At 40.8% G+C, this 15767-nt stretch overlaps 2 protein-coding genes across 2 annotated transcripts; one reads left to right on the forward strand and one right to left on the reverse strand.

Moving 5' to 3' along the window:
* The first annotated feature begins 715 nt into the window (after positions 1–715).
* On the forward strand, positions 716–3481 carry LOC110485765 (transcription factor LBX1-like). The gene is made up of 2 exons (XM_021556923.3): positions 716–1459; positions 1926–3481. Exons 1-2 carry the CDS (start codon positions 1132–1134, stop codon positions 2423–2425), a joined length of 828 nt encoding a protein of 275 aa, XP_021412598.1. The 5' UTR covers positions 716–1131; the 3' UTR covers positions 2426–3481.
* A 7930-nt stretch (positions 3482–11411) lies between these two features.
* Positions 11412–14111, reverse strand: LOC118938538 (uncharacterized). The gene has a single exon (XM_090195813.1). It carries the CDS (start codon positions 13375–13377, stop codon positions 11698–11700), a length of 1680 nt encoding a protein of 559 aa, XP_090051939.1. The 5' UTR covers positions 13378–14111; the 3' UTR covers positions 11412–11697.
* Between the last annotated feature and the right edge of the window lie 1656 nt (positions 14112–15767).

Genomic DNA, 15767 nt, shown 5'->3' on the forward strand with positions numbered 1-15767 from the left:
CCTGTATGCAGATGGACCCGTCGGCTGTCTTTCAGAACGGAAGCAAAATAAAGCATCATGGCACCGCTAGCTCGAGGACCGGGAGGACCGGGAGAGAGATTTGATTCGAGATGAAATATCTAGCTGATGATGTAAAAGGTCCCTTTCGCGTGAGTTATGACCCGGATTTGGCTAGGCTGAGAGGGATGCATGCTGCTCTTCTCTCCCCCTCTCCTCCCCTCTCCTCCTCTCCCCCTCTCCTCTTCTCCTCACCTCACTCCCCCGCCCTGAAGGAGCATATCATCAGTCCTGATATATTGCCTAGATCCATATTGCCTTCAGAAAATAAAGGCTCATCCAAAACCATCGCTTTTGGTGGAGGAAAATGCACTTTCTGTACTAACTAGTAATTACTTCTTAATCCACTGCATAGCATAATTTTACCAATTTCAGAATCATTGGAATCATTTCCAATATTCACATTGGAAACGTTCAAAGTATCTATCTTCTAAAAAAATCACACATACTTTATTACTGCAATACTATACTTAAATACGCAATGCGATTTAATCCCCCATTGACGGCACACTCTCTCTTGCTCATTTACCGTAAGGCCTATTCTGGTAACTCACCCCACGACTAATTTAGACCCAAAGATGATAAGAGCGCAACCCGTTATAATTCCAACCGGCTCCTCCTCCTTCAAACCATGTCTTGTAATTATTGGGAGCATCCCACTCGCAAAAGCCCTGCACTGGACTGCAACATAGTCAGAGAGTGAAAGGGAGAGGGCGAAAGTGCCAGTGGGGACATAATTGATTACGTCCTAATCAATATTAACTTGTTAGTCAGTTGTTGCTGCAACTTCTTTGGACCTCGCCATTTTCAGGGAGGCACAGTTCTCCTTCGGATTGTCTGTACGTATTTTTGTGGAATAATACTTTCAAGAAGATATCCCGGTTTGGAATTAGGAGGGCTTTTTTTAATGTTTCTTTTTGCAAGAAGGTTTGCAGCCATGGCGTGCATTTTGTGACTGTAATGTGAATGTTTCTTCGATAGGGTTCGATATAATTTGATATCTGTGTTTGTTGTTTTCGTTAGCAATTCAAAAACATTTTAAAGTTAGCTTGCGTAACGACTAACGCACTGATAATGACATCCAAAGAAGTCGCCGAATGTGACGCGGTCGAGAATAGGAGGCGAAGTCCGTTGGACCATCTTCCTCCGCCTGCAAACTCGAATAAGCCACTGACACCGTTCAGTATCCAAGACATTCTCAACAAACCATCTGTGAAACGAAGTTACACCATTTGTGGGACAGCACACCTGATTTCGTCGGCTGAGAAGCACCGTTCGTCCAGCATCTCTGCTCTGGCCAACCGGGCACTGCTCACACAAACCTCACCACTCTGCGCCCTGGAAGAACTAGCCAGCAAAACCTTCAAGGGGCTCGAAGTTAGCGTGCTACAAGCAGCTGAAGGTAAATATGATGGTATTTATGGCCTTCTAATCATTATATCGACATTACTTTCATAACAGTGCAATGCACAATTTAAAGGGAATTGATTGTTTTTCATTTGATCTGTGAAAATATAATGAAGTAATATTGTATCTTGGCTTTAAACAAGATTGTTTGCCAGAAAATGTTACATTGTATATCTTCTGTGCGTAATTTGGAAAGGTGAAAAAGAGGCTATTCGTGAATTTACCAGCTGGAATTGTGCAATTGTTCTCTTTATGATGAATGCATAACATTACGTCTACGTTTATATTTGGTATATAGGCTAAAATAACTTAATAAAAATATATAATTGATTTGGGGTCAAATGTCTCAAAATATGTTTAAATTGTTTAAATGCAGAGTTCAACGCCCTGCAGAGCCAATGCCATAGCAGCATGAGAATAACACCAACATACGACTTAACATTTTATCTTTGTTTGTGCAGGGAGAGACGGAATGACACTCTTTGGGCAAAGAAACACCCCGAAGAAGCGAAGGAAGTCCAGGACTGCCTTCACCAACCACCAAATCTACGAATTAGAGAAAAGATTCCTGTATCAGAAATATTTGTCACCCGCTGACCGAGACCAAATCGCCCAACAATTGGGTCTAACGAACGCCCAAGTCATCACGTGGTTCCAGAACAGGAGAGCCAAACTAAAGCGAGATCTGGAAGAGATGAAGGCCGACGTGGAGTCGGCCAAAACTATAGGTGACGGTATTGTACCTCTGGAGAAACTCGCCAAGCTCGCTGACCTCGAGAAATGCGCCAACGGAACACTCGGACATCACCCGCGAGCCGATTCTCCCGCGCAGAGCGGCGGACGAGAGTACGAGCTCGCTCGCAAGCTGCGGATGTCCCCCCTGTCGCCGTTTTCAGACCACACAACAAGTAAAGAATGCTCAGAGGACGACGAAGACCTAGAAATTGATGTGGATGACTGATTGCGCAGTGGGATAATGAAATACAAAAATGACGACAACAAGCAGTAACAATCCTTACTACGATTACAACTTTTCCCTGCTGATATTCGTACATCATCTCAGAACATTTACTAGTCTGTTGTGACTTTTGTATCGGCACACAGATATTCACAGTAAGCATGAACAGTACAACAAATAGCATATGCAGTGCTATATCCATTTGTATTCATCAGCAGTCGGACATTTTCCTCTTGTCTTCAAATGTCAATGAAAGCAATATAGGTTTCATAATCAGAACTAAAGATAATGCTATTATTTTGAAACATTTAATTGAGTTATTTATCTCTCTCTCTCTCTCTCTCTCACACACACACACACACACACACACACATACACACACACACACACACACACACCTATTTTAGTTATCTCTTTCTTTCACACACACACAAACACACACACACACACACACCTATTTTAGTTATTTCTCTCTTTCACACACTCACACACTGATCCTTGTTCATATTTATGTAACACCGTGTCATATCTTAAAGTATGTCAGTTTTATGAAATATTTTCGATAGGTTTTGCATGTTGAAATGCATGTTTTGTTTTGTTGATCATATCTATTTATTGTTCCTTTTAAATTATATCGCTTGTTTATTTTTTGAGACATACCTTATCATACACGTAGGTCTACTCGAGTTCAGACCGTTTGTACACAGCGTTTACATAATTAGCTAGTCATATTTACACCCACCATAATCCTTATGCTGCATTGCATGATACGAAAGGCAAATTCAAAGGATCAGAAACCAAGTTATGCGTTTTATAGAGAAATGGTCAAACAAAGGTTATAAAAATACAAAATACTGCGGTGATATTTCGACATGGAGCTACAGTTACTGGACCGTATGAATATATTCATTTGTTTGGATACAATAGAGTGCTCTATGGTTGAATAGATTTGTTTTGTTTTGTACACCTGTAAGTGCCTTTCTAAAATCAGGACAGTATTTGAAAACCAATGCACATTCTGTAATGTATATACTATGGAAATAAAATGGCTTTTCTCAACGCGCTGTTTGTGTCATTATTATACTGATAGATTATAATTTCGATTTTTAGTCCTAGTAAAAATGGTGACTATATGTAGAATCAAGTGGGGGACTGAAATCCTTTATGAAGCGAATTCAATGCAGGCCTATATTATGGACGTTTAGAGTAGCCTATTTAGCAACCATGATCCCTTTTAATGCTTCAATATTTTTTGTTCCATTGTGTCCCATTTGTGAGGATACTCGAAACATTTTGTGGCTCAGCCATCTCACTCTCTTTCAAACTGCTAAATGCGTGTCTTGGCTTCTTGACCCGGCAACGTGTTTCCCCATTCGGGACGAAATTTATGTGAGAATCGCAAATCTGGTGCTGGGGGAGAAAAGAGGGGCTGGGATGCCACAAAAACACAAAGTTTTGGGCCAGTTTTCCTGAGCCTTTATGGGTGTTTTTTTGTTCTGCGGGGCTGCGGGACGAGGCCATAATTTTGAGCGTAAAGCATGAAAACTGGGGACAAATGAGATGCCTTCCCCGATGTGACAAGTCACAATGGAGCCCGCCCGGTCTCCCGCAGGCAGCAATGCTGAGACAAGTGTGTCCCACCGCACAAAAAGGACTCAAACGTTTGGAGGCCATATGGTTTTTGAATTTTCCTCACAATTTCAGACAATTTGATGGATTGACTTAACCCTCCTTTTAAACTGTTTAACTCCCCGCGAACAAAGGCCGTAATGCATACACAGGCCCTTCTCTTCACGAGGGCATCTGCGACCATTAATGTCTAGCCTCTTTTCTTTGCCTTTTTAGCCTGGCATTTGGAACAAGTCAATGAATTACAATGAAAATGGCTCTTTTTTTTTGTCCAGCCACTTGTCTTTCTTCCCTTTTTAGGCCTTGAAATAATATGTTTGACTTTTGTCCAGGAACGTTTTTCTAAACAACAAAATGCGGCACATTTTGTGTGAGAGTGTTTTTCATGTTAAGTAGCCCGAGTCATAAAGAGTTTAGAGTGTGACAGTTATGCCAAAGCCTAGTTAAAAGGAGTCTTTCGTTGCTTTTCTTCTCATGTCTTGTTCTTCTTCTCTCTTTATTTCCTTTGTCTTTGCGGAGTTTAATGAAGCTGAAAACATGGTGATGTGAGAAAAAGTCATAAAGAAAAGCTTTCTTTTTGATCTAGACGAGCCTTGTTTAACCCTCCGTCCTTTTAAGGAGGGGATTGACGCTGCTAAAGAGGGCTTTTCTTTTCAATACTTTTTGGAAGCTGTTCGCATGAGTTTTATCATCCAACTCTATTATAGCCTATAACGTGTGATATATACAATTTGTAGGCCTATAGTTTCTCATCTTTACTAAAATAAATGGGTAGTAGGCATAAAAGGCTAATGCTAATAATAATAATGTTTTCTATATTTGTTATTTTTCAATTAGCCTTTTAAAATTATATTAGCCCTATTAACATTGAACATCTATCCGGTGTCTGGACTTTGATCTGGATTTCAAATTAAGCTTCCCTAAAAAATGTTTAAATACAAATATTCATTAACATTGTTATTACAATGGGAACACGTAAGCTACTTATATAAAGTAAATTATTGACTGAAATAATGTGGGAGAAACTATCAACACAAACCAACAAAATGGTTGAATTTATTTGGATGAGGGCCGATTCTTTGAGCTTACACTGACGGTTTGACAAGAATTGAATAATACACAGCAGACTATTTCTCAAAGCCTTAATTAATTAGCTGAACGACCACATACAATTGAATTCCGATGACAATGTTAGGATACTGTAGGATTCTCCAATAATATTTGGATATGGGTAGGCTATATGACCACACGAACACACACATAGGCTAAGGCTACCCACACAAACAACGGCGAGAGCATTGATGGGCTACTTGACTTGACTGCGCGCGTGGTCGCCAAATAAACCGCCTGCGGTTTTGATGAAGAAGAAAAAAAACGTGCTCGAATTCTCCCCAACTCCTTATATCACTCACGCCTATTCTGAATAAAGCATATTTATGGTCGGGGAGAGAGGAGAGTGTTAAGGCAGGCTAAGTTTATGGATTTCACTTGCTTATTTTATGAGCGGTTGTCAAGGCGATAACTAATACGACAGTCAGTGGGACCAGTTCTTGGTAATTAATCCGTTGGTCTTAAGTGTATTTCAGTTCAAGATGGAAAAAAAATCACTAATTCAATCGTCCGGAAAATTGAAGTTTGATGCATGAGTCCCTGCTGAAACAATGGGGCTGGCCACCAAACTCTCTCTCTTTTCATCTATTTTTCCTCCTGTCTGTGGTCCCTTCATTTATCTGTCTATTTCTTTTTTTCCTCATTGTGCAAACATTTATTACAAGAAAAGCAGGAATAACTTATCTCTGAAGCTCATGATAACTGTAGCCTAATAAGGATACAAATATGTTAGCAAAGTTTTCAATCTAAACTTAAATCAACCCAATGTCCTAATGTTTTATAGGCCAATTTATATCAAACTAGCAAATTGTCATAGCCACAGGTACAAGCAATCTTTTTAGCCTTTTATATTTTATCTGAAGATATAATGCACATTATCTACACATGTTTTACGTGTCTATTCTATGAATATCCTACATAAATCATGAGAATAACCTACATAAATTGTTAGCTGCACCAAAAGTCAATATCGGATAAAATACTCAGGTATGGAGTTGTCAGTGAAAGTCTCTAAACAGGGATGAATACCAAAGTTTTAATCATACCGTTCCTTGAGAACCAGTTAATACTTCAAACTTCAATTTTACGGGCGATTGAACTAAGCATGTTCCTGACAGAATTGATGTATGTATTAATTTCCTTTAACTGTTGATTAATTAGCCCGCGCTGAAGGCTCAAATGGAACTGTTTGCTTCACATTTGCATATTAATCAAATTGTAGTTGATCATTCGCACGAGGCATGTGATTTAGGAAGGGAGCATATAGGCTTGGTAAAAAATATATACCCAAACCTTGGAAATATTTTCTCTCCTCTGCTGCCGCTGAGTTGCCTGCACTGCATTAAAACCAAAGACGCAGAACGAGTTAGCTTAGCTATTTCCAGCAAACAGAAATTGCCCGTCCAGTTTTCTGACGGCACACCGCTGAGCAGACAGAACTTAATGATGAAGTCAAAATGTCACCGATTTAAACCGGGAGGTTTACCACTACACAAAACCTAATTTCCCTATCTCTTGCTCTCTTGCTCTCTCGTTCTCTCCCTCTCTCTCAATTCAATTTCAATTTCAATTGAAGGGGCTTTATTGGCATGGTAAACATGTGTTTACATTGCCAAAGCAAGTGAAATAGATAATAAACAGTATACAGTATTCATTAGACTCACAAAAGTTCCAAAATAATAAAGACATTTCAAATACAGTAGGCCTATATTCTCTATGTGTGTGTGTGTATGTGTGTGTGTGTGTGTGTGTGTGCGCGCGCGTGTCTTGAGGCTGTTCCTCGTTCTGAGAGGTTTCATGTTAAAATGTAATGTATGACGTCTGATGGGTTGAATTAGATTAGTAAAAAAGATACACATTTTCAAAGGCTGCCATCTTCTGGTTAAATACACTCACTCGCTCGCCCAAAAGCTCTCCTATTTAACTTGGAAGTTTCTCTACTCCTGTAAGTATGGTGCCACTGCCACCTAGTGGTCGGATTCTATCAAGCATCTCAGAGTGGTCTTACAGTGCCTTGCAAAAGTATTCATCCCCTTGGCGTTTTTCCTATTTTGTTGCATTGCAACCTGTAATTTAAATTGATTTTTATTTGGATTCATGTAATGGACATAAACAAAATAGTCTAAATTGGTGAAGTGAAATGAAAAAAATAACTTGTTTCAAAAAATTCAAAAAAGGAAAAGTGGTGCGTGTATATGTATTCACCGACTTTTCCATGAAACCCCTAAATAAGATCTGGTGCAACCAATTACCTTCAGAAGTCACATAATTAGGTAAATCAATTCCACCTGTGTTCAATCTAAGTGTCACATGATCTGTCACATGATCTCAGTATATATATACGTGTTCTAAAAGTCCCCAGAGTCTCCAACACCACTAAGCAAGGGGCACCACCAAGCAAACAGCACCACCAAGCAAACAGCACCACCAAGCAAACAGCACCATGAAGACCTCTCCAAACAGCTCAGGGTCAAAGTTGTAGAGAAGTACAGATCAAGGTTGGGTTATAGAAAAATATCTGAAACTTTGAACATTCCACAGAGCACCATTAAATCCATTATAAAAAAATTGAAAGTATATGGCACTTCAACAAACCTGCCAAGAGAGGGCCGCCCACCAAAACTCACAGACCAGGCAAGGAGGGCATTAATCAGAGGCAACAAAAAGACCAAAGATAACCCTGAAGGAGCTGCAAAGCTCCACAGCAGAGATCGGAGTATCTGTCCATAGGACCACTTTAAGCAACACACTCCACCTAGCTGGGCTTTAAGGAAGAGTGGCCAGTAAAAAGCCATTGCTTAAAGGAAAAAATAAGCAAACACGTTTGGTGTTTGCCAAAAGGCATGTGGGAGACTCCCCAAACATATGGAAGAAGGTACTTTGGTCAGATGAAACTAAAATTGAGCTTTTTGGCCATCAATAAAAACGCTGTCTGGTGCAAACCCAACACCTCTCATCACTCCGAGAACACCAGCCTCACAGTGAAGCATGGTGGTGGCAGCATCATGCTGTGGGGATATTTTTCATGAGCAGGGACTGGGAAACTGGTCAGAATTGAAGGAATGATGGATGGCACAAAATACAGGGAAAATCTTGAAGGAAACCTGTTTCAGTCTTCCAGAGATTTGAGACTGGGACGGAGGTTCACTTTCCAGCAGGAGGATGACCCTAAGCATACTGCTAAAGCAACACTCGAGTGGTTTAAGGGGAAACATTTAAATGTATTGGAATGGCCTAGTCAAAGCTCAGACCTCAATCCAATTGATAATCTGTGGTATGACTTAAAGATTGCTGTACACCAGCGGAACCCATCCAAGTTGAAGGAGCTGGAGCAGTTTTGCCTTGAAGAATGGGCAAACATCCCAGTGGCTAGATGTGCCAAGCTTATAGAGACATACCCCAAGAGACTTGCAGCTGTAATTGATGCAAAAGTTGGCTCTACAAAGTATTTACTTTGTGGGGGTGAATAGTTAGTTATGCATGTCATATTTCTTGTTTGTTTTACAAGTTGTTGTTGTGTAAATCAAATGATACAACCCCCCCAAATAAATGTAATTCCAGGTTGTAAGGCAACAAAATAGAAAAAAATGCCAAGGGGGTGAATATTTTCGCGAGCCACTGTACATATTTGGTAGCCATACAATTCAATATGTACAGGTAACTGCCAAAATAATGGTAATACTTGAGTAAATGAAGGATACAAAGTATATTGAAAGCAGGTGCTTCCTCACAGGTGTGGTTCCTGAGTTAATTAATGTGTATGTGCATGTTAATTAATGTGTAATGTGCATGTGTAAAACAAAGAGCTCTCTGCAGAATTAGTTCTCCAAACTTACAATTTTGAAGTTGCTCAAATGTGGAAGTTAGGGGTTAAGTAAAGTTCAGGCACTCTTTACAAATGGTTAAGGTTTGGGTTATAAAAATAACAGTTTCCACGAGTGTGATCAAACAGACAACCTTCTGATCCTAAGTCATGGGATCCACCACCTATTTGATGGTAATAGCACTCACTATTGCCCCTAGTAGCCCAATATGAAGGCATTTCCCGTCCTCAGGACATGGATAGACGTCTAATTTTCAACGTTAACCTTGAACGACCTACCATGGCTATGCCCCCCATAGGATGACAGTGGTCACTGAATGATTTGATGAGCATGAAAACGATGTAAACCATATGCCATGGCCGTCTGTCACCAGATCCAGCCTGGTCTCATAGACTAGACCTAACATAGTAAACGTAAATCCGTCAGATCTCAACCCAATTGAACACTTATGGGAGATTCTGGAGCTGCGCCTGAAATCAGCAAAACATCAAATGATGGAATTTCTCGTGGAAAAATGGTGTTGTGTCCCGCCAGTAGAGTTCCAGACACTTGTAGAATTTATGCCAAGGTGCATTGAAGCTGTTATGGCTCGTGGTGCCCCAACGGCCTATTAAGACACTTTTTTCCCTTATTTTGACAGTTACCTGTATGTCTATACTGTTCACTTTCCCCTTGACAATATTGTTATCACTGTAGGCTAGAATGTAACTGTGATATCAACGTAGGTCTATGACTAAAAAGTTCTAGATTTAGAGATTCCTCAATTAAGAGAGTCGCAGTATGACACTCGTTCGAAATTGATTGTGGTCTCAATGATAAATAAAACACATTCAAAGTGAAATAGCAAAACAAGACATTTACTGAAGATAAAACAGGTGGGGAGGAGGTGGTGTTCTCATCCTTCTGGATGTTTCCCACTGTCATGGAAGCCACTTTAGGCTGTAAAAATGAAAGATAGAAAATAGAGAAAAAGCTCTGAAAACACCTATTAGCACGGGATATTAGTATCAACCTAGTTTAATGATTAACAATATTACAGAGTATGATAGTACGAGTATTACTGACAGGCTTCTTGTTCTTCCTTCTAAAAACTCTCTGGAGAGCTGTGAAGAATCCGGTTCTATATTTCTTCTGCTTGGTGTCAGGTGAAGACATTATGTTGTCATCAGTGTTAGAGGTAGACATCTCTGCAGACTGATCCAGACTGGTAGCATCAATAGTAATGGTAATTCTCTTTCTCTTGGTTGAAGCATCACCCTGGTTGGTTGGAGACTCTCAGGGCCGTAGACCAAGAGTTCTCAAACTTTATGGGACTGGGGACCCCTTTTCTGATAGCAAATTCATCAGGGATCCCCTTGTAATCAGAACACAACTTTTAAAAAAGCATACAAGGAGTTTTACAATGACTTTGGCAAGGCATGGCCGGATGAACTAAGTCTCAAGCACTTCAGGCCCTCTTGTTATCAGAGAGAAAATTATGCACTTTTAAAGTTTACATTACAGTGCTTTTATGTAAAAAATAAAATAATAATAATAAATATATATATATATATATATATATATATATATATATATATATACATATACAATAAGTATTTAGTTGAAAAATATATAATGCTGGTGTACTGTGGATACCAATGTCCCTCTGAGCCTCCCAGGCCCATGTTGCCCAGGGTTAATAATGTAATTTGTGGATGAATAATATTGCATTGTATTGGATTACACCCTCTAAACTAATTTCACAGATCCCTTGGCCAAAATTAGTTGAATCTGTTTAGCTATGTTGCTAATATTTACTTAAAAAATGAATTATTATTTATATTTGGCCTGACCATGGACCCCCTGCAGACCCCACTTTGAGACCCCCTGCCGTAGACAACTCATGAAATATAAAAATATCATGCTTATTCATGGATTAGGGTAGGAACTCCAACAGGAATTCCTAACATGAGCATGCCCTCACATCCAACCGCTAATAAAAGCATAATTAGGAGGGTGAATCATCACAACTTTGCTTGCTACTCCATCTAGAGGTTACGAGCAAGACTGCATGTAATAATAAATAAAAAAAATGGTGCTGACAAGTGATGGTAGTTATATTGTAACAGAATGTAAATGGTTGTTTTCAATCTTTCCACATTGTCACATTTACATTTTAGTGATTTAGCAGACACTTTTAGCCAGAGCGACTTACATGCTTCTAAAAGACACAGTTTTCTTCCATCTTTGCCCCAGTTTTCTCAATTCTGAGTTGAAAGAATCAGTGATTAATTGACAAGTACTGATGTTGAACTGCTAAACCCCTGCATTTGTGGTTGTATTCTATGACATTTGATGATAAATCCATATGTGTAACATGACTATGAAAATGACTCTCATTAGATGTGTTTTTTGGTTTCAATTAAGATTCCAAACACATTCAAATGCAACACAAAAATGTTTACTGACTATAAAAATGTATAGCTTGGCGGCGTGGTGGTGGTGGTGGGGGGGGGGGGGATGAGGAGAAACAGAAGCATCATTGTGGGTGCCTTCAGCAGTGAGTGTCCTCACCTAGATGTCCTACTTCTTGGAAGCCACTTTAGCCTAAAGAAAGGAAAGATGGAAAATAGAGACAAAATAAATAAAAATGCATTAACACTGGATATCAATACCAAAACAGTTGATAAGTTAATAAGTAAGGGTTAGAGAGTACAACAGAGTATAACCGTATTAGTTATTTCTTCCAGGCTTCTTGTTCTTCCCCCAGAGAGCTCTCCAGACAAATGAGAATAATCTACACCTCTTCTTCTTGGCAGCCGCAGTTGAGATGTCGTTGACATCATTAGTAGAGGTAGACATTTTCTCAGCAGATTGCTCCAGGCTTGTAGCACTAGCATCAACTTCATGTAAAGCAACAAGGCCACTCTTGGTTGAAACCATAGAAATAGTGATGGTAAGTCTACTTCTCTTGGTTGAGACATCATCCACGTGGATCACAGGTTGGTTGGAGTCTCTCAGTGTGGAGTCATTATCCTGAGACATTGGGTTTGTAGCAGACTGGATCAGGTCGTTTTCCACAATGGTAACACTGGTAGACAGAACCTGAGATACTAGGCCTGCAGCAGACTGGATCAGGTCATTCTCCACGATGGAAACACTGGTGGACAGAACCTGAGACACTAGGCCTGCAGCAGACTGGATCAGGTCATTCTCCTCGATGGAAACACTGGTGGACAGAACCTGAGACACTAGGCCTGCAGCAGACTGGATCAGGTTGTCTTCCTCGATGGAAACACTGGTGGACAGAACCTGAGACACTAGGCCTGCAGCAGACTGGATCAGGTCATTCTCCTCGATGGAAACACTGGTGGACAGAACCTGAGACACTAGGCCTGCAGCAGACTGGATCAGGTTGTCTTCCTCGATGGAAACACTGGTGGACAGAACCTGAGACACTAGGCCTGCAGCAGACTGGATCAGGTTGTCTTCCTCGATGGAAACACTGGTAGACAGAACCTGAGACACTAGGCCTGCAGCAGACTGGATCAGGTCATTCTCCACGATGGAAACACTGGTGGACAGAACCTGAGACACTAGGCCTGCAGCAGACTGGATCAGGTCATTCTCCACGATGGTAACACTGGTAGACAGAAGCTGAGACACTAGGCCTGCAGCAGACTGGATCAGGTCATTCTCCTCGATGGAAACACTGGTGGACAGAACCTGAGACACTAGGACTGCAGCAGACTGGATCAGGTCATTCTCCATGATGGAAACACTGGTGGACAGAACCTGAGACACTAGGCCTGCAGCAGACTGGATCTGGTCATTCTCCACGATGGAAACACTGGTGGACAGAACCTGAGACACTAGGCCTGCAGCAGACTGGATCAGGTCATTCTCCACGATGGAAACACTGGTGGACAGAACCTGAGACACTAGGACTGCAGCAGACTGGATCAGGTCATTCTCCTCGATGGAAACACTGGTGGACAGAACCTGAGACACTAGGCCTGCAGCAGACTGGATCAGGTTGTCTTCCTCGATGGAAACACTGGTGGACAGAACCTGAGACACTAGGACTGCAGCAGACTGGATCAGGTCATTCTCCACGATGGAAACACTGGTGGACAGAACCTGAGACACTAGGACTGCAGCAGACTGGATCAGGTCATTCTCCACGATGGAAACACTGGTGGACAGAACCTGAGACACTAGGACTGCAGCAGACTGGATCAGGTCATTCTCCACGATGGAAACACTGGTGGACAGAACCTGAGACACAAGGCCTGCAGCAGACTGGATCAGGTTGTCTTCCTCGATGGAAACACTGGTGGACAGAACCTGAGACACTAGGCCTACAGCAGACTGGATCAGGTCATTCTCCACGATGGAAACACTGGTGGACATAACCTGAGACACTAGGCCTGCAGCAGACTGGATCAGGTCATTCTCCACGATGGAAACACTGGTAGACAGAACCTGAGACACTAGGTCTGCAGCAGACTGGATCAGGTCATTCTCCACGATGGAAACACTGGTAGACAGAACCTGAGACACTAGGTCTGCAGCAGACTGGATCTGGTCATTCTCCACGATGGAAACACTGGTGGACAGAACCTGAGACACTAGGCCTGCAGCAGACTGGATCAGGTTGTCTTCCTCGATGGAAACACTGGTGGACAGAACCTGAGACACTAGGCCTACAGCAGACTGTATCAGGTCATTCTCCACGATGGAAACACTGGTGGACAGAACCTGAGACACTAGGCCTGCAGCAGACTGGATCAGGTCATTCTCCACGATGACAACACTGGTGGACAGAACCTGAGACACAAGGCCTGCAGCAGACTGGATCAGGTTGTCTTCCTTGATGGAAACACTGGTGGACAGAACCTGAGGAGTCTGCAGGAGTGTCAGTGGCTCCCACTCATCCAGGAAGAAGCTCTTGACAGAGGGGAAGCTTCTTCCTTTCAGAGCTGGGGGAATGTAGGGTTGTACCCAACAGTCCAGAGCAGAGAGCTGTCGATGGCATTCTCGTAGTGGTACTTGTCTCCAAGTAACTCTGGAAAGCTCTGATGGACGTTCTGACTCTCTGACTCTGGACCGTCAAGGGCGTTGAGTTGGGTCACCATTGAGATCCACCCTGAAAGAAACAATATGGTAACACAGAGTAAACATAACAGATTTGTTGTATTATAAACAAGGAATATTCTCATTTTCACTAAAGGTAAAGTACAAGTGTGTCCCAATAATATCTAATTTCTCCTGAAGTGTGTACTTGTTCACTACTTCCCACAAATCTAAAACATTGGATTAGTGGAGTCATGGGCTAGTGGGAGTCTAACTATATTTATTATACCAGTAATTTCCTTTGAAATCAGTGAAGTGAACAAATGCACACTTTGGTACAAAGGAGAGGTAATTGGACATAGCATAAGTTTATAACTTCATTTTGCATAGTTACATTGCTTGATAACTAACAAATGCCCCAAGTCATCTTAACTTACATTTTGTTTTATATTTCCTTTCAACTAATAATTCAACCTTCAATTAATATTGAAGTTTCAAGATGTAAATTAATGTTATTGTTCATACCTGAATTGACTTCGTTGTCCTTAATGGAACAACGTCTGTCTTCAGGGAGGATGAATGAAAAGCTTGCCATAATAATGCTGTCTCTCTCATTGTTTGTCAATCAAGAACTGTTGAATTCTTGACATTTCTGAACTTATCTCTTGGGTTCTGGAGTTCCATGTGATGCGTCAGCATTGTGACAATCTCGGTCGCACTGAGATGGTATTCTTTACACAGAATGGCATTATGCAGTGTTTGGAATCGGAATGTAAATTAGATTCTGTTTACCACACACTCTGGCCATAAACAATATGCAAAGAAGACCTCATCATTGATTCATTTTAAAATTGATTATCCAGTATTTAATGTTTATGCATTACTGCAACCATGCATAAAAGTGGCACCTAGATGCGTGCCCCGTGCTATTCCTCACCTGGGCAATGTGCACAAACAGTCCATTCCAAAAGTATTCAGACCCCCTCCCTTTTTCCACGTTACAGCCTTATTCTAAAATGGATTCATTTTTCCCCTGATCAATCTACACACAATACCCCATAATAACAAAGTGAAAACACATTTTTAGAAATGTTTGCAAATTTAAAATGAAATATAAATACCTCACTTATCTTCAGTCATTGAAAATAAGAATTTGTTCCTAACTGACTTGCCTAGTTAAATAAAAAAAATGGTTGTAATTGTCCATTTTTGTCAACAATCTACACAAAATAATGTAGAAGACTTTTTAAAATATTTTTTATTAATGGAAATAAAACACTAATATATCTTGATTAGATAAGTATTCAAACCCGAGTCAAAACATGTAAGAATCACCATTGCCAGTGATAAGTCTTTCTGGCTAACTCTACGAGCTTTGATAAATGTATCAAGCTCTGTCAAGTTGGTTGTTGATTATTGCTAGACAGACATTTTCAAGCCTTGCCATAGATTTTCAAGACGATTTAAAGTCAAACTGTAACTAGGCCACTCATGAACATTCAATGTCATCTTGGTTAGCAACTCCAGTGTATACTTGGCCTTGTGTTTTAGGTTAGTGTCCTGCTGAAAGGAGAATTTGTCTCCCAGTGTCTGTTGGAAAGTAGACTGAACCAGGTCTTCCTCTAGGATTCATAAATTATTGCATATCATGTGAACATTTCCTCAGAACAAATAGCACAGGATTGTAAGAGTAGGGAGCTAGAAACACCACTAGACAAGAGAACAGA

The sequence above is a fragment of the Oncorhynchus mykiss genome, chromosome 13 (assembly GCF_057628025.1).
Source record: "Oncorhynchus mykiss isolate SJ-2025 chromosome 13, ASM5762802v1, whole genome shotgun sequence".
NCBI classification, from domain to species: domain Eukaryota; kingdom Metazoa; phylum Chordata; class Actinopteri; order Salmoniformes; family Salmonidae; genus Oncorhynchus; species Oncorhynchus mykiss.